Raw genomic sequence first — 17,612 nt, 5'->3', positions numbered from 1 at the left:
TCACTCGTCATCATCTTCAAGATGGAACGATTACTCTACCGTTCGTCTCGTCCTCCTTGCAGATTGCTGATTTGTTCACAAAGACGCATTCCATCAAACATTTTTGTTTCTTGATTGACAAACTCTTGATGCTCCCTATTAATGAGTCATGAGTTTGAGAGGAGATGTTAGATAATATCATTATATTGTTTATTATATTCTAGTAAGGGTAGTTTAATCTTTTATAAGTTTCTAGTATTTATACTCTATTGTAAACCTTACTTTGGTGACTTTTGCTCATATGAATGAAACCCTAGCCGTCTTTCTTATTATTCATTATGAAACTCTACGTTGTTAACACATCTAACTATTGCTTCCTTCCACTTCCTGGTGGTTGTCCACTCGGCTATTTCTCTAAATCAGGAGTGGAATTAGCAGTAGCAGACATAGGAGAAAGTCTCAAAGAAACAAGTACATTAAGACCATGCTTCCTAGGCCTCGCTCTTTTCTTTTTCACAGTCTGCTCCTCTGAATAAGGCACTACAACACCATGACTAAAAGTCTAAAACTACCATGCCGATGCTCTACTGAAAATGCAGAACCATCGGAACCACCATGAGGATTGGACAAAGCTCTAAACCGAGGTGGTTGTCGAAACACTCTTTCTCTATGAAACACTCTAAAATACATTAAAAAAAAGTTAGAGAAAGGAAATGTGTGAGATATCGGAAGGGATTTACAAAGGGAATGAAGGAAGAACCTTGACTTTGTTGACATCGTACACGTCATAGGTGGCGAAATTAGTCATGGCAAGAAGGAAGCTTTTGATTCCAGCTGCAGGTGTATCGTTATTTCCCTCTCAAAAACGATTTTGATGTCCTATTCGAAAAATCAATTGAGTTTGTTAAGATGATTTCTGCTGAAAAGTGAAAAACTCATATTGGAAAACCAATTTTTCTCGGTTCAAAAGCAAAAAAAGATACAATTAGACGTGTTCCAGATCTATAGTGAAGGCAACCTTCAAAAGACGCTTGGAGTATGATGTCAAGATCTTTTTTTTCCTTGTTATGGTTTGCAATGATGAGAGAGAGAGAGAGAGAGAGAGAGAGAGAGAGAGAGAGAGAGCTTATTAACAAAGATGAAGATGATATGAGAAATGAAGCAATAACAACAGTTAAAAATAAAATGTATGTGAAAAGCTGCAGATAAAATGTATGTGAAAAGCTGCAATTACCTGCATTGGAAACACAGAACAGATGGCTGAGTGGATATTAAAAGGTTAGGAAGGTTGAAATCCCAAAAGTCCGCACATTATCGGTCTTTGTTTTCATTTTCAATGCTGAGTGTGTTTCTTTATGTTTTCCAAAAATAATGCACTTAATGTGTCTTAAGAATAGGAATCGACGCAACAAATCAGGTGGATGAGCAGAATTTGGAAACTAAATTGGAAAGAACATTTAATGCAATAATTTGTGGAGGGAAAAGTTTAGGTGAGTGATTAGGTTAAAATTAGAGTTAATTGTAGCTAGACCAGTTAAGCTTTATGAGTAACAGATGTCTACTACTTCTATCATATTTAATGTTACTATTCCTAAATTACCCTTCAATTATTGTGATTTCATTTTTTTCTTTTCATCAAACAAGTTCCCATGAAGGGTGATTTAGAAATTGCAATTGTATTTTTTATAACTTTGAGAAAAACAAATGACACCAACTAATTTTCTTAAATTCAAGGCCACAGAGAGTATTTTATTATTTTTTTGACACGAAGGCCAGAGAGATTAGGTAAAAAAAGAGTAGAAAGTCCTCGTGAGCTTAGCTCAGTTGGTATGAACAATGTATAAAATATGCAAGAGTTTAAATCCCGGCCACCATAAAAAAAATAAAAAAAAAGAGTAGAAAAATAATTTTTTTGAAAAGATGATTAAATTGAAGGAAGTGTATTTATTTATTTATTTAAATTAAACCCACACACACAAAACAGAAAACTCAAAACCCAAAATCATCAATCATCACTTCCATTCAAAGTTCAAACCCTCTTGCTTTGGTTTTAGGGTTTATTGTTAGTCAGCAAGTAGCAATGGCAGCAGCTGGGCAACTGAACGTAATTGATTCACCTTCGCGTGGTTCCCGTAGTGTCGATTGCTTCGAGAAACTCGAACAAATCGGCGAAGGCACTTATGGGTACTTACTTTTTCTCAATTTCACTTTCACCTTTTTCTTCAATTCTTCCCCATTCCTAAAATTCAACTAATTTTTCACGTTCTTATACATGTTTATTATGCTTGCAGTCAAGTTTACATGGCGAAAGAGATCGAAACCGGTGAAATTGTTGCTCTCAAGAAAATACGTATGGATAATGAAAGAGAAGGGGTATGAATATCAATGTATTTTCAAACATTTCATTATTATGTGCAATTCTGTGTAATTAATTAATTTATACCGTAAATTATGCTTGTCATTGTAGTTTCCTATTACTGCGATACGCGAAATCAAAATTCTAAAGAAACTACATCATGAAAATGTAATTAAGTTGAAGGAAATCGTTACGTCTCCAGGCCCTGAGAAAGATGATCAAGGAAGGCCAGGTAAGTTATTCATTTTCATCGTATTGATTGATTGCTGCTTTTTTGTATCGTATTGTTTTCTTGATTTGTTTGTCTTGTTTTTATTTATTTTGGGATTATGCAGATGGAAACAAATATAAAGGGGGCATATATATGGTCTTCGATTATATGGATCATGATTTAACAGGTCTTGCGGACCGACCTGGGATGAGATTTACTGTCCCCCAGATTAAGGTATGACCGTTGAAGTGTAAATTCATATACTAATTATTGTTATTTGAGAACTGCTAGCGTCAGTCTCTCATGCACTCGCAGTTAAACACTCGCTCATATGTTAACCCACGTCGGTCAAATTTTGGTAATTTGATACCAGTTTTGTGAAACTAGTTCTCTCACTTTTCCTTGGTGAGGCTAGTACTTTGATCCTTTTGTCGAGCTCTCCGTGTTGTTAATCTTTGGTGGTTTTACTAGCTATTTCAAAGTCATAATTTGTTGTTACTGTCAGATTTAAGGGAGTTATTGATTTGGATAAACTCTTATTTTTGATGATGGGTTAGACTGGAAAAGCACAGCAAGGTTGTGGCCGTGTGAGGTGGTGGTTTCATGTGTTGTGGGACAACTGGAGTTTGATCAAAGGTGAGTGTGAGGATGAAGGGAGCAATTTGTGTTTTGAGAGGTTGATTTTTTTGTTACGGTGGAGAGAGAGAGATTTAACAGGAAGAGAGAGGTTATCGATTACAAAGAGAGAGGACTCTGCCCTTTTTTCCCATAAGAAAATAAAAATAAAATAGTGAGTCGGTTGCCTTGTTTTAGAGTTGAGAGTATGCTGATGTGGCAACAGTATATGAGCGAGTGTTTGACCGTGAGTGTATGAGAGGACTCTTGTTATTTTATTGATGCCTGAGTTTTTTTGTTTGTTGCTTAGTGTTACATGAGGCAGCTTTTGACAGGACTGCACTATTGTCATGTCAATCAAGTTCTACACCGTGATATTAAAGGTTCTCTTTTGTGAATTCCATCCAAAGTGTTACGTGTCTAGACTTTGATTTAGATCATACCAAATCTATTACTGACATGTGATGTATATTGTTTCTCTGCAGGCTCAAATCTTCTCATAGATAATGAAGGTAACCTGAAGCTGGCAGATTTTGGGCTGGCAAGGTCATTTTCGAATGAGCATAATGCAAACCTTACAAATCGAGTCATCACATTATGGTACAGGTAATTGACCTTCATTTTATCATATCACTGCAGTTGAGTAACTTCCATTTGGGAGGGTGGTGTTATGAAATGGCCTAGGCTCACATTGATATATTTCATCATAAATTTAGACCCCCTGAGTTACTACTGGGTACAACAAGATATGGGCCAGCTGTAGACATGTGGTCCGTTGGGTGCATTTTTGCCGAGCTTCTTCACGGGAAACCCATCTTTCCTGGAAAAGACGAGGTTAGTCATACTTACATATAATCTTAAAACAACCCGTGAAATGATGTATTTATATCCATTTTATACTTAAAACAAACTCGTGAAATGATTTGTATATTGCTCACAGGGCTAGATATGTTTATAAAATGTCTGGCATGATTGCTAGATCTAACCTACTCAAATTGTTTTTTTCTTTTTCAAAATTGAGTTATTTATTAGATTAAAGAGATGAACTCACATATGGTTTATGATATAACATTATGGCGTAATTTGATCATGTATCCAACCCCGCTTAGTGGGATAAGACTTGGTTGTTGTTGTATGTTTTCACATTTATTATGTATTTGTTTTTACAATGCAAGCCTTTTAGTGTATGTGAATGGCAATTGTCTTTAATTCAACTTGAGGGTAATGCTTGTTTTCTTTGTAACTATTGTAGCCGGAGCAATTAAATAAGATTTTTGAGCTGTGTGGAGCACCGGATGAGGTGAACTGGCCTGGAGTTCAAAAGACTCCTTGGTACAATCAGTTTAAGCCAACAAGACCAATGAAAAGGCGTCTGAGGGAAGTTTTCAGACAGTTAAGTATCTGACTACGAGCATCATTATTCATATACGCATTTTTATACAGAAAGTAATGAATTGTTGTATTCTCTTTAATCAGCTTTTAGTTTTAACTGATTAATTAACCTGAATGGCTTTTGTCTGTGACTTGAACTCTAGTTTTGATCGCCATGCATTGGAGTTGTTGGAGAAGATGCTCACACTTGATCCTGCTCAGGTATAGATCGCTTCATCACTTGTTGGTCCTATCTATTAATTGCTAATAAATGTGTAATTGTTAATTTAGGACATGGTAAAGATACATGCTATTACAATTTATCTTACATTACTCTACCTGTTAGGCATCTGGTGATATAGATAGGGCAAATGCTTATGTAGTTAGTTATTTTAATACAGTTTTTTAATATGCAGTTATTTGTATTGGTTTGGAGAAATTACAAGCAGTTTATTTATTAGTATTATAAATAAGGCCATTTGGCCATAACTACGGGGGATTATTATTGCATTTGGTAACCGTTTGGGTTAGGCAGGGAGAGTTTCATCTCTTCTCTGAGGAGCATTTGCTCTGGGATTACAGGGGTTAATCTTCTGTAATAGTTCGATTTTCAATCAATAATACTATTTTCTGGTCTCTTAATTCAGGTTTCTGTCACATCCTTTTAATTTGGATATGTTTATGATAGAAACCAAGTGATATATAAGAAGGAAATAGGGGCAATCCCTTTGATTACAGAATGATATCCCAGAACTTTGAGGGTCTGCACGTCCTAATCCCAAAATGGCCCCTCTATCTCAATTGCCCCTCTATTTATAGGACACACTCTCATTCTTCCTGTAAATTAATTCCTATTCTAAGTGCAACTGCAGTTATGTTTAATAAAAACTGCCTATTAACTAACTTGTTAATTAATTCCTATTCTAAGTGCAACTGCTGTATGTTTAATAAAAACTGCCTATTAACAAACAATGCATATTATTATTGCTATCCTATAATTAAGGGCTCGCATCTAACAATATCCCTCACCCGCCAAACTATCACCTTGTCTTCAAGGTGATTATCAGAGAATAAAATTGAAAGCAATTACAGAGCTACTTTACTGGCACAGGCATTAAAACAGAAGAGTTTGCACAATCTTGCATCCCAATTACAAAGCTTTTATGATTTTTTTTTTTGAACAAGCTACAAAGATTTTATGATGAATAATTAACTTCTTCATCTGCATCATATAATTTGTTTGCCATTTTGATTTATCAACAGAGAATTTCTGCCAAGGACGCACTTGATGCTGAGTACTTCTGGACTGATCCATTACCATGTGATCCCAAGAGGTTTGGACCTCCCATGCACTTGAGTTTTTCATTTTCAAAATACAAAAATTTATCCAACATGATCTTCATGTGATAAATGGCCATTATTTCCTTCCTCTAACGTTTATTATTTCCGTCTACAATGTTCTTTCAACTCATTACTACTATCATGTTTTCTATAGTTTACCCAAGTATGAGTCATCACATGAGTTTCAGACCAAGAAAAAGCGTCAGCAGCAAAGGCAAAATGAAGAAAATGCCAAGCGTCTTAAAATGCAGCATCCGCAGCAGCATACTCGTCTTCCCCCGATTCAGCAGGGTGGACATCATGCCCAAATGCGGCAAGGTCCTAGCCACCCTAGTCATGGATCTCAACCAGGAGTCGCTGCAGGACCTAGCCATCATTATGGTAAGCCTCGCCCCTCTGGTGGGCCAGGAAGATATCCTCCTGGTGGGAACCCTAGTGGGGGTTACAATCATCCAAATCGTGGAGGTCAAGGAGGGGGTGCTGGTTATGGTAGTGGGCCATATCCTCCTCAAGGGCGAGGGGCACCTTATGGGTCTGGTGGTATGCCTGCAGGACCCGGTGGTGGTCCTCGCGGTGGAGGTGGCAGTGGCTATGGGGTTGGAGGTCCAAATTATCCTCAAGGTGGTCCTCCACATGGTGGATCGGCTGCTGGCCGTGGGTCAAACATGATGGGTGGGAATCGCAACCAATATGGTTGGCAGCAGTAGAGCATTTTCATATCTCGATGATTGATATTGTTGTGATTTGGTGATAATCTGAGATGGTTCTTGGGAGTTGTAATAGGATGAGAGATGATAGATTGAGAGTATTTGGGAAAGAAGGCTTTTGTGTTTATATAACAGTATGATCATTACTTAATCTATCTGGAATTCTTTGTGAAGCTCCTAGAATATTTGGTCCCTTTAGTTTTGAGACTTAGATCTGCAGCTTGTTTGACTGAAAGCTATCTGCAGATTGTTATTGTAGTTGTATACACCACTGTACTGAATTTTGTATTCTTTAAATGCAGACTACGAATCACTGTAACTAGCTGTTTCAATTGTAATATGAAGATAAAAAATATCAGCTAACTTAGGCCTACTCGGAAAAGAAGGCTTTTGTGTCTGAATTGCCTGAGGAAGTCCACTGCTACACACATGCACACAGACAGTGAGACGCCCGGTCTTTCGCGAATATTTTTTCTGTGAATTTTAACATCGTTGGTGTATAGGTTTGAAGTCTATATAACTCATAGATAAGCAAGTGATTTTTCTTTCTTAAATAGAAGTAACCTTTCAAATGTTGGAACCTTGAAATTATGTGTACTAAACTTGTTGCTTTTAAAAAGCCCTAAACTAGTTTTGTACGATATCTCCATGCTGCCTGTTTCAATTAATTGTTTTTTCTATTCTAGTAAGAATATGAATTAGCTATTTTGTTGCAATAAAGAAGAGTCTCAAGGTTTCTGAACACAATAAGGTGTTTGAATGTTGAACACTAATCAATAATATACTACTTCATCCGTATGTAAATACATGTAATATTTTTACAATGTCCACTATTAACTTATTTTGACCATATTTTTTAACTAATATATAAATGCAAACGTTAACAAGTAAGATGTTCGATCGGTCTTGATGAATATATTCAAAATAAACTTTTTTATAATTTTTTATTATAGATAATTAAGATATTAATGGTTGGAGTTATGTATTGACATGTGTGAACGAAGGGAGTAACTTAGGGATGTCAAAGCAGGTCAGCCCTCATTGTGGCGGGTTGACGAGAGGGGTTATGTTCCTAGTCTTCCTGTTGTTCACAGTCGTGGTTGGGTGTTCATGGTAAAAGTTTAGTTGGTTTTTCTGGTGTTTTAGTTTTCTTTTTGCCCTTATTTTTTTGCGAGAGTTTCGTTGTTTTTGTTATTGCTTGACCTGAGTCCTTCTTATACTCAAACTTTTATATATGTTTGTACTCTTGTAGAGATTTTTTCTTTTTATATATATACATTTCTTTTTATATATATACATATTTGTCATTAAAAAAAAAAAGTCATGGCTGTCAACATTGATCCTTCCGTCCTTCATAAAAAAAAAAAAACATTGATCCTTCCGGTCATGTTCGTGTTCTATTCATATGGAAAAGTTCACCAGATTTTGAAGCATCTTGGGACTCCTATGAATTCATTAATCAACTGTTTCCTCAACTTCAACTTGAGGACAAGATGATGATCAAACCAAGTACACAATTGTTGATAGTCCTGACGCAATATTTTTAGTTTTTTTTTTAGGAGATCCTGACACAACTTATATAAGACATATACTTTTGTAATATTTGGAACCCATGTTTGGTAATAAAAGGAAGAAATAAACTCACTAAACTTATATACTATTTCAAAATTTGTATATAACAACAGTGCAGATTTTAAAAGCACAAAAGAATCAAACAATGTGAGAAGAACCTATAGCTGCTATGCTTCTACAAAGTAATAATACTTACAAAATGAACAGCCCACACAAATGGTAATCATTATCTCTAGAACAGAAATTAAAGTAGAAAGCATTAATTATTGGGATAATAACACAGTATTCTGTTGCTCTTTTTCCTAGAGGGCTGCAGAAGCATTGTACAAAAAGTGGAAACAAGACAAGACAAGCAGCTTATGAAGCACTGACATAGACACCAGAAATGACACTGAAATACTTTAATGTAACCATATGTGTCGGTGTCGTGTTGATATCAGACACTGGATACGAATTCAATGTGAAGTGCCGGTACATAAAGCTGCTCACACTTGTTTGTATTCCTTCCATTTTACCTTAGGGAATGAGAAGGATGTTTTGTTGCAGGACTCTCATTTCCATATTTTGGTGTCCTTTGGATTGCATTTGATGATTGAAGTCCTTCCAATGTTGCAAGAACATCTACCATAGGTGGTCTAAATTTAGGATCCGAGTTTAAGCATTGCAATGCTAGTGCAGCTGCAGCTTGTGCACCTTTCTTTGAGTATTGACCACCTAATCTCGTGTCCATGATTCTCAAAATTCTTCTGTTATCACTCAAGAAAGGCATTGCCCAATCCACAAGAGTTTCTTCAGAAAATCCAGGTCTCGCGTCTTCTACTGCACGCTTTCCTGTTAGTAACTCTAACAAGACAACGCCAAAGCTGTATACATCACTCCTCGGCGTCAAATGACCTGTTTAATTGAAACCAACCAAATTTAGGATACGATGACACCACTGACTAATTGTTCCTTTTAGTTTTCGTTTTAAGATTATTTACACATAGAGAAACCATTAGATTTTGTTACTTTTGATAAATAAATAGGAACAAAAACTTTCTACAAAAAAAGACAGTTAAAAAAGATCGAAGAGCAGCATAGTATATTACAAATGCTTAGATAGTGATAAATATCGAATTATAAATTTAGATCTTAACATTTGATCAAGAGAAAGTACTATACCTGTAGCCACATACTCTGGAGCAGCATAACCTTGAGTTCCAATGATTCTAGTTGAAACGTGAGTATTATCCCCAGTAGGACCATCTCTTGCCAACCCGAAATCCGAAAGCCTTGCATTGAAATCCTACATAAAAATTGGACAGCTCTTTCAGAATGGAAAACTTACAGGTAAATGATATATGGTCAGTGGTCACTACATTTTCTATAAACCAAACTTTCAATCTGACATACTGAATCAAGTAGGATATTGGAGGCCTTTAAATCACGAAAGATAACATTGGCATTCAAGGAATGTAAGAATGCTAATCCTTTTGCAACACCAACAGCAATATTGACACGAGTTGCCCAGGCAATAGGCTGAACGTTTTCTGCAAAAATCAAAAACAAAATATAAGGTATTATTATTAATAAATTCCAAGTTATCACCGAGTTCTAAACAAAGTGTTGCACTCAAGGTTTGGACAAACGGCTCGCAGGAGCAACATCAATGTGTTTGAGTTTCCCCAAATGAAATACAATAGATATTGAGGCTCGCCAACCATATTTGATTACGATTCTCCGTCATATCATACATCATGACTCGATTACAATTAATAATATAGTGTGAAATGTACTTACTTCTGAATAAATGATTTTCCAAACTTCCTTTTTGCATGAACTCGTATACTAGAAGCCTGTTTTTTCCTTGCAAGCAGTAACCGATGAGTTTCACCAGATTTTCATGGTGAAGCTGACCTAGATAATTTACTTCTGCCTGCCAATAGAAAGGATAAAAAAAAATCAGTCAGTAACTAGCAAAACTATTCAGTCAAGGGAAAATAATATTATTGGCACGCTTAATTCAGGTGTTCCTATTCCAATTTTAGCCGTTAAAATAAACATTTGAGAGTCGAGAAGACATTATAAAAGTTTTGAAAATGCATTCCAAAAAAAGATTGATTCTGAAAATAATGTCAAAACATTGTTTTTGCTTTTTTTGAAAAATGCATTTTCTCTACTAAGCTTCCAGCTTCCATTTTCTTTCAATCACAATAAAAAAAAAAATCATAACTACATCTCATTCTAGCTACCGATGTATATAGTAAAAATTGAAAATGTTTTCAGAAAGATGTACGAGTCTTGTTGCACATACAAGCCATTCCTTGTGGCCTTGAAAGCTTTCTTGCTTGAGATTCTTGATGGCCACTACAATTCCACTCCCTGGTTTTGTGGGAGCATATGTGTTCTCATCAATCCATCCCTTGAAGATACGCCCGAACCCTCCCTCTCCAATTAAATATTCTCGCCGGAAATTCTTAGTAGCCTCCTTCAGATCATTCAAGCTGAAGGACTTAAGTTTGTTGGAGATTGAAGTTTCCACATTTTCTTGTGAACTTTGGAAAGAAACTCTTTGTTCAGATGAATTTGAATACCGCTTTTCTTGTGAACTTTGGGAAGAAGCTCTTTGTTCTGATGAATTTGAATACCGCTTTTCTTGTGAACTTTGGGAAGAAGCTCTTTGTTCAGATGAATTTGAATACCGCTTTGCGGTGCTCGTGCTTTGAGGCTTCTTACTTCCTATGAGTAAATAAGTGGAAAGTTATTTAAAATCAGTAACATAGTTCTGAATTGTTGTCACAGTTACAATTACACTCGGAACCTTGATATTACGGTAAAAAATGTGGGCAAATGTGGCTGATGCAGACGCAATTGAGATGTTGTTGAACAGATCAACCTTTAAAACGATTATTATTGCAGCCGCATTTGCGGTTGGTAGACTGCAATTTTGAACGATTCTTGCTCATGAAAGAAGAGGTTTTCGGCGAGTATTTGGAAGGGTTCTAGTGCTTCTAATTTGTAGTTGACTCATATTAGATTAAGATCTGTAGTTGAATATTTGAAGGATAGCAACAAAATAGACTAATTTGCCTAAGGTTCAAAATTTCTTGGCTTCACCTAAACATGCATCAAGCAATTATTATTCAGAATTAATTGTTCAACATTCTTTGCTACCTAAATGCAGAGCAGCTTCAAAATCTTCTATTTTAACACCAAGGATTATGTATAAAACAAACTATAATCTCAGTTTTAAAACATATAAACAACAATAATAATAAGCTTTAGTAACAAATTAGGAGAAAGGTCAAAGTATTATAAATAACAACCAAAAAGTTTGAAATTAAGAAATGAAGGGAAAACATGTATGTATAATGGCATAAAAGAAGAGAAAGATTAATGTAATGACAAGAAACTAACCAGAAATGTTTGATGAAGAGACATGAGCAACAGGTTTTGTACAAGAACTTCCCATATGATAAAATGTTGTTGTTTTTATTATGTTAGAACAAAGAAACAAAACTAATGCAGCAGAGGAAGCCAAAGGGTGTGAAGAAAAAGTCTCACAAGTTGAAAGTTTTTATCTGATTTTTTGTGCAACAAGAAAATGTACACGGCATAGTTATGATTAGCTGAATAAGCAACGTGGTCAACATTATCATGAACCTCTGAGAGAAACAATAAAGGATTAAATATCATTTTATTCATGACTTTTAAAACTAGTATCTAGATTTGGTCTCTTAACAAGTGTTCCAAGAGTATTGTTTAAAGAACCTATAAAAATAATTTTTGTTTTTAAAATACAAATCAAGCATATGTAAAAGTCATAATTACATAATTTTCAATGCAAAAGTTACTACATTTAGATGCATAAACAATTTTCTAAGGACATTTGTTACCATTTCCCTTCTCGTTTCGGTGTTACTTTTATATAAACTTTTTTTTTTCTTTCCGTTGAGGAATATAAAAATACTAATTTTTGTTGTTAAATACTCCATCCGATTCTTATTATAAAAACAAAACCAGAAAACATCAAAACTAATGCAATCATTAATTAATGTAACTTTTTGAATATTTTACAAATATTTCCTCATAAAAAATTGTGAAATATTAAATACATTCACTAATACTGTATTAAAAAGAGAAGCATTAAATGAGGGGTAAAAAACTCTTTTATGCAATAACTACACCTTAAAAGTTGTGACATTTTCTTATAAATAGGACCAAATTTTTTCTTAAATTTTTTTTATAATAAAAACTGAAAAGAGTATTTTCTAAAATAGAAACTATAATTAAAAAATAATAATATCTAAACTTAAAAGATCGTAACGTTTTATTTATCACAGAACCATTGAAAGAACGGGCAGTGTCAATTTAAGGAAGGGTCAGATTTTGACTACAAAAACAAGTGTGAAGTGCAAAAATTGGAAAAGAAGACATAAATGGATTTATTTTGGACTTTTGGTCTTATATATTGATGAATTAGTTGAGATAAGGAACGTATTTTTGGCGTTACATGTAAAAAACAAAGAGGGTGACACCAATAATGAAATAAACAATAAATCTAGTTGCAAGCGGCGGCTTATCTGTATTTATTAGTGTTTCCACTTTCCACTCCCTTTCTTTCTTCAATGTATTCAACAACACCTCCTGTTGACCGAATCTTATATCTTTATCGTTCAAAATTTAAGGTCTCGGTGATAAGTATCTTAAGGACATTAATTAAGAAATCTATAAAAAGAAATTATGTATTAAAAATACTAGTTAAATAATGTAAAAGTCATAATTATATAACTTTCAATATAAAAGTTACTATATTTATATGCTTAAACACTTAAGGGTATTTGTTAGCATTTTTCTAAAATTTTAAGCTTAATTACAATTTTAGTCCACCATTTTAACTCATTTACATAATTGGTTTCCTTATTTTAAAATCACATAGTTTTGGCCCTTTTCTCATAATTTTTAATTAAAAAACCATGATGTGTCATATTTTAAATGATATGTCATACAATTTAATGATGTGAAATGATCAACAACCATGAAAACCCCTACAAAATTCAATTTAAATTTGATATATCATTATTTTTTAGTTAAAAAAATCTGAAAGTGAGACCAAAACAGGGTGATTTGAAATATAGGGACCAATTCTATGAGTGAGCGAAAATAGGGAGACTAAAAATGTGATTTGTAACTGTTGGAAAATCTCCTTTTTTCAAAATGCAGTCACCGTTAATAATACATACAAAAAGATAGTTAGTTTAGTTCATATATTGATTCAGAATGATCCTAGATGCAGGTTATTGCACTTGAATTCAACAGCAGCCAATCTCAATCCATGTTTTTAGTATGACATGACAAATATCTGGTACATCAAATGAGCTATCTCGAGGAAATCCGACCCAACATTCCATTATAATACTCCCTCCGTTTCAAAATGAGTGTCGTTTTAGGTGTTTACACACATATTAAAAAATGCAATGATTAAGAGAAAGAGAATGGTTATTTTACCAAATTATCCTTATTAACTATTGGTTAGTTTTAAAAGTAATACTTTGGAAGTAGTGTGCAGAGTATTAATTGGAGGGTACAATTGAAAAGAAAAAGTTATTATTGCATTGGAAACTGAAAGCGACACTCATTTTGAAACAATTTTTTTTTGCTAAAGCGACACTCATTTTGAAACGGAGGGAGTATAGAATAAAGTGGATATCAAGTGTGATTTCAAAAAATTTAAAACTAAGTTGGGGAATGGGCGACACAAGAGAGTTTCAGTAGCAAGCCAATAATATGCAGGGGTCGGGGTTCGAACCCCGGACACCCCACTTATTCACTTATAAGGTGAATTCTAGTCACTGGACTACCTGACCAAAAAAAAAGGACCATCAAGGAGATTTTATGGATTAAAAGAAGAACAAAGCCAATCAAATGAAAGATTATGGAAGACCATTCAGAGTATGTATGCTTGTTTGGAATCAAGGTGGCACTATGATTCTATCAAATTCATCGTTAATCCAAAGATGCACTAAAAATAATGTTAATTTCCATTGAATAGTGTGATGCATGTCCAAGAGCTACTAGTGAGGGATAATATAGAAATAATAGAACAAAAGAGAAATTCCAAAAATGCATTTGATCCAAAAAGTTTTAGGTAAATTTGATTGAAAAATTAAAGCTCTTGTAATGTTTAAAATATGTTGATATTTACTTTCAACTCTAGCATTTTGTTGTGGTGTCTCAACCCAATTAGTTTGATGCAAAATTCATTTAGAAGCAACGGAGGTATGGTGAACAGGGTCGTTCCTAGAGTTTTACGAGCTTTAGGCATAGTATGAAAAAGGGTCTTTTATATCACATCATAATTTTTTTTCTTCTGATAAATGATGAATGAGACATGCATTAGTTACGATGGTTGACATCTCAGCTATGTTGGCACCCCAAAATATCGTGTGTCAAATACACCTCATCCTATATATTATTAAAAAAAAGGAAAAACAAAAAAAAAAGTTGGGGGACAGAACCTAACCCAAATTTATCAAGAGCTCCTTGTTGTGATTATATTAGCTCTTCATTTCGTTTTTTTTATTTTTATGAAGAGCTCCTTCTATTTTTCTCATTTTTAAGCAACATCTTAAAATAAATCAAATACTCAATTGAAACCAATACAACAAAAAAAACCAAAAAAAAAAAAAGTAGTGAAGTAGAGAACAATAACAACTTAAAAGTTGACTGAAGTTTTAGTACCTGAAAATAAAAGCGCAAATATATGTGTGTGTGTGTGTGTGTCAACACTTAATTAATAAGAATTCACTTTAAGCAAAAATCAAGAATTGAATTGAAAAAAAAAGGCAAAAATCGATTCAATACGGTACAAGCTATATACATTATTCGTACAGTGTACATTACTTACTTCAATTGGAAAAAGGCAACAATTCATTAATATTATTCACTTGTGTAGAGTACATGCTTCAATTGTAAAAAGCAAAAATCAATTCAATTAGAATTCAATAATGGTGAGAATTAGTGAATTCAATAATGGATTCAATTGGAAAAAGCATAAATCAATTCAATTAGAATTCAACACCTAAAGCAATTAGAGAATTGAAAAAATCATTATTAAAGAGAATTGGGAATAAGAAAAAAAAAACATGAACCTAAAATAATTCACCTGTAGAGAGAATGATTCAAGAAAATAGTGAGAATCAATAATGATTTTCTTACAAATTGCAATTGTCTGGTTTTGAAACTTTTTGGTTATTCTCTTTAGGTTTCTTTTCTCATCTCTTTTCTAATTCCACAAAAAGTTTTTGTTTAAATGTGTTTTTAAGAGTTTGGTCATTTCAATTACACAAAAAGAATTTTTTATCTCGTTAGGGCGCCTAAAGAGATATGGGGGGCCTAAAAAGTAGCCTTCTTGCATAAAAGGGTTTTTATTTCCTATCTTTTACAACTTGGGCCGAGATAAAGATTTTAATTTGGCACTGCTAATACGAATTGCTATATGCACCCCAACTTTTCTTAGTTTTGCTATATGCACCCCTCCCTATAATTTTTTTTTTGGCCCCCTACGGGCAAGGGCCCTAGGCCGTCGCACCCCCGTCCTATTCTTAGGGCTGGCCCTGATGGTGAATTCAGGATCATTGTCACTCCTAACAATTTTAACATGACAATTATGCTGATTTTCAATTAAGGTGATGAAATCAATGACATGTTGTCTTGTTTCACTATTAGATTTCATTAGAGTTAACCAAGAAAATATGCTAAAATCATCTATAACAATTAAAAAAATATGAATGATTGTGAATAGAAGAAACAAAAATAGGACCCCAAATGTCAAAATGTATTAGATCAAAAGGCTTTTCAGCTTTATTACAACTTTCAGGAAAAAAAAGTTACTTTATATGTATAGCATAGTGGCATACATCACAGGTAGCCTTAAAATCAACATGAACAAAAGGGAAACTAGACGGTAAAGAATTCATTCTAGAAAAAGAAAGATGACCTAGTCTAAAGTGCCATAAAGCACTATCTGGTAAAGGAACATGGGAAGGAATAATCTTGCTTGCAGAAGAAGCCAACTTATTTGAAGATTCAAGTAGTGTAATTCTTCTCTCTTATCACTAGAACCAATCATCTTCAGAGTTTTCCTGTCCTGAATTAAACATTGGAAACCATTAAAAATTATTGTGTAATTCAATGAATTACTCAATTTTGACACAGAAAGTAAACTAAAACTAAATTATGGCACCCAAAGGACATTTTGAATAATAAAATCAGATGAAAACTTAATGGTTCCAGATTGTTTAGCTATTGCAAAATGACCTGTAGGTAATTTTATGTAAATGAGAGTAATTTCATTGTATGAATGAAACCACTTTAGATTTTCACAGATATGATCACTAGCTTCTGAATCTATAAAACTGGTACCTTGCCTGTCAGATGATGAAAGACGAACTGACATGGAAGAAGAAACCTCATTAGAAGCATGCACATTGCTTGAGAGAGAATGAGGGAAAATAAGAGAGAATGAGAGAATTTCACATTAACTTGTAATTGAAGCTATTGCATGTTTATTGTGATCTCTACTTCACTCTATCATAACAATCTCCTGCAATTCAGCTCGGTTAGTTACAACTAATAACTAACTCTAAAACCGCCTAAGCTTCAATTACTTGTAGCACAAGCAACTAAGGAACATTGTGCTCATCTTCGTCATTGTTAAGTATACTAGCTTCTTTATCCTCTGTATTTTGTTTCAATAGTGATATCAAAGGATGGCACTATCATGGAACTATGGATTTGAACTACAGGTATAACATTAAATAAATCCATTGGTCAAGATTTGAGGATTGTAATTAAATTCACATTTAGGTGTTACTGAGTTGTAGTGGAGAAAGAAAACTCTTTGGTCAATGGGGTGTATAGAATAGTGGTATACTTGCCTAGATAGATATACTACTGAAACCTCTTTTGAAAAGGGAAACACAAGTTCTCTAACTATATTTTGCCTCACTCTTGATTGGTTCAAAATTAATAAGATCTTGTTTTCAAACTTGTTTTTTGCACGTGATAAACAAAATTAAATCTTACTATCTATTAGTATCTCAAGTTGTGACATTACTCTTATTTCGCATGTGGTAAACAAAAAGAGAAGTCAGTCTATTTTGGAAAAATGCCTCTCTTACAATGCACTAATAGACCAGACATACAAATTTCTCTCACCTTGTACTATACATGGCTAAGCACTGCATTTTTCTTAATCATTGGTGTAAAGGTTTTCAAAATTGTGCTTAAATTTTATCCTCATGCCTAACATCATCTGTTTTGAGGGGCATTTCAATTTATTTGCTATAATATGGAAAGTATCCAGAGTAGTAACATTTTGTTTCATTATAATTATATTTATACCTTGAAAATGCATTTCAATATTCCGTGAGGGGATATTTTCTCCATATGGCATGTTGATGAATGTCAAAGATGTCAC

The 17,612-nt window shown here is 33.9% G+C and overlaps 2 protein-coding genes across 2 annotated transcripts; one reads left to right on the top strand and one right to left on the bottom strand.

Annotated features, from left to right (window-relative positions):
* The first annotated feature begins 1,950 nt into the window (after positions 1 to 1,950).
* Positions 1,951 to 6,899, top strand: LOC146937378 (cyclin-dependent kinase C-1-like). The gene is made up of 11 exons (XM_085751734.1): positions 1,951 to 2,163; positions 2,271 to 2,352; positions 2,447 to 2,567; positions 2,671 to 2,780; positions 3,472 to 3,544; positions 3,647 to 3,767; positions 3,878 to 3,995; positions 4,414 to 4,553; positions 4,697 to 4,754; positions 5,796 to 5,866; positions 6,028 to 6,899. Exons 1-11 carry the CDS (start codon positions 2,060 to 2,062, stop codon positions 6,578 to 6,580), a joined length of 1,551 nt encoding a protein of 516 aa, XP_085607860.1. The 5' UTR covers positions 1,951 to 2,059; the 3' UTR covers positions 6,581 to 6,899.
* Positions 6,900 to 8,216: 1,317 nt separating this feature from the next.
* On the bottom strand, positions 8,217 to 11,679 carry LOC146937377 (putative serine/threonine-protein kinase PBL18). The gene is made up of 6 exons (XM_085751735.1): positions 11,549 to 11,679; positions 10,446 to 10,870; positions 9,932 to 10,067; positions 9,545 to 9,681; positions 9,314 to 9,437; positions 8,217 to 9,046 (listed from the first exon to the last, which is right to left on the bottom strand). The coding sequence occupies exons 1-6, from the start codon at positions 11,601 to 11,603 to the stop codon at positions 8,664 to 8,666; spliced, it is 1,260 nt and encodes a 419-aa protein (XP_085607861.1). The 5' UTR covers positions 11,604 to 11,679; the 3' UTR covers positions 8,217 to 8,663.
* Positions 11,680 to 17,612: the final 5,933 nt, after the last annotated feature.

Source organism: Medicago sativa, chromosome 3, assembly GCF_051527215.1.
Source record: "Medicago sativa cultivar Bolivia chromosome 3, Bolivia_mono, whole genome shotgun sequence".
NCBI classification, from domain to species: domain Eukaryota; kingdom Viridiplantae; phylum Streptophyta; class Magnoliopsida; order Fabales; family Fabaceae; genus Medicago; species Medicago sativa.
Note: the sequence above shows the minus strand (reverse complement) of the source record. Positions and strands in the feature narration are given on the sequence as shown.

Excerpts from the sequence above, each read along its gene's own strand:
- LOC146937378 (XM_085751734.1), top strand. The coding sequence starts at position 2,060 with ATGGCAGCAGCTGGGCAACTGAACGTAATTGATTCACCTTCGCGTGGT. Across the intron at positions 2,568-2,670 it reads AGATGATCAAGGAAGGCCAG|ATGGAAACAAATATAAAGGG; the intron begins GTAAGTTATTCA and ends GGGATTATGCAG. Across the intron at positions 4,755-5,795 it reads TCACACTTGATCCTGCTCAG|AGAATTTCTGCCAAGGACGC; the intron begins GTATAGATCGCT and ends ATTTATCAACAG.
- LOC146937377 (XM_085751735.1), bottom strand. The coding sequence starts at position 11,603 with ATGGGAAGTTCTTGTACAAAACCTGTTGCTCATGTCTCTTCATCAAAC. Across the intron at positions 10,871-11,548 it reads CTCTTCATCAAACATTTCTG|GAAGTAAGAAGCCTCAAAGC; the intron begins GTTAGTTTCTTG and ends ATTTACTCATAG. Across the intron at positions 9,438-9,544 it reads CCAATATCCTACTTGATTCA|GATTTCAATGCAAGGCTTTC; the intron begins GTATGTCAGATT and ends ATTTTTATGTAG.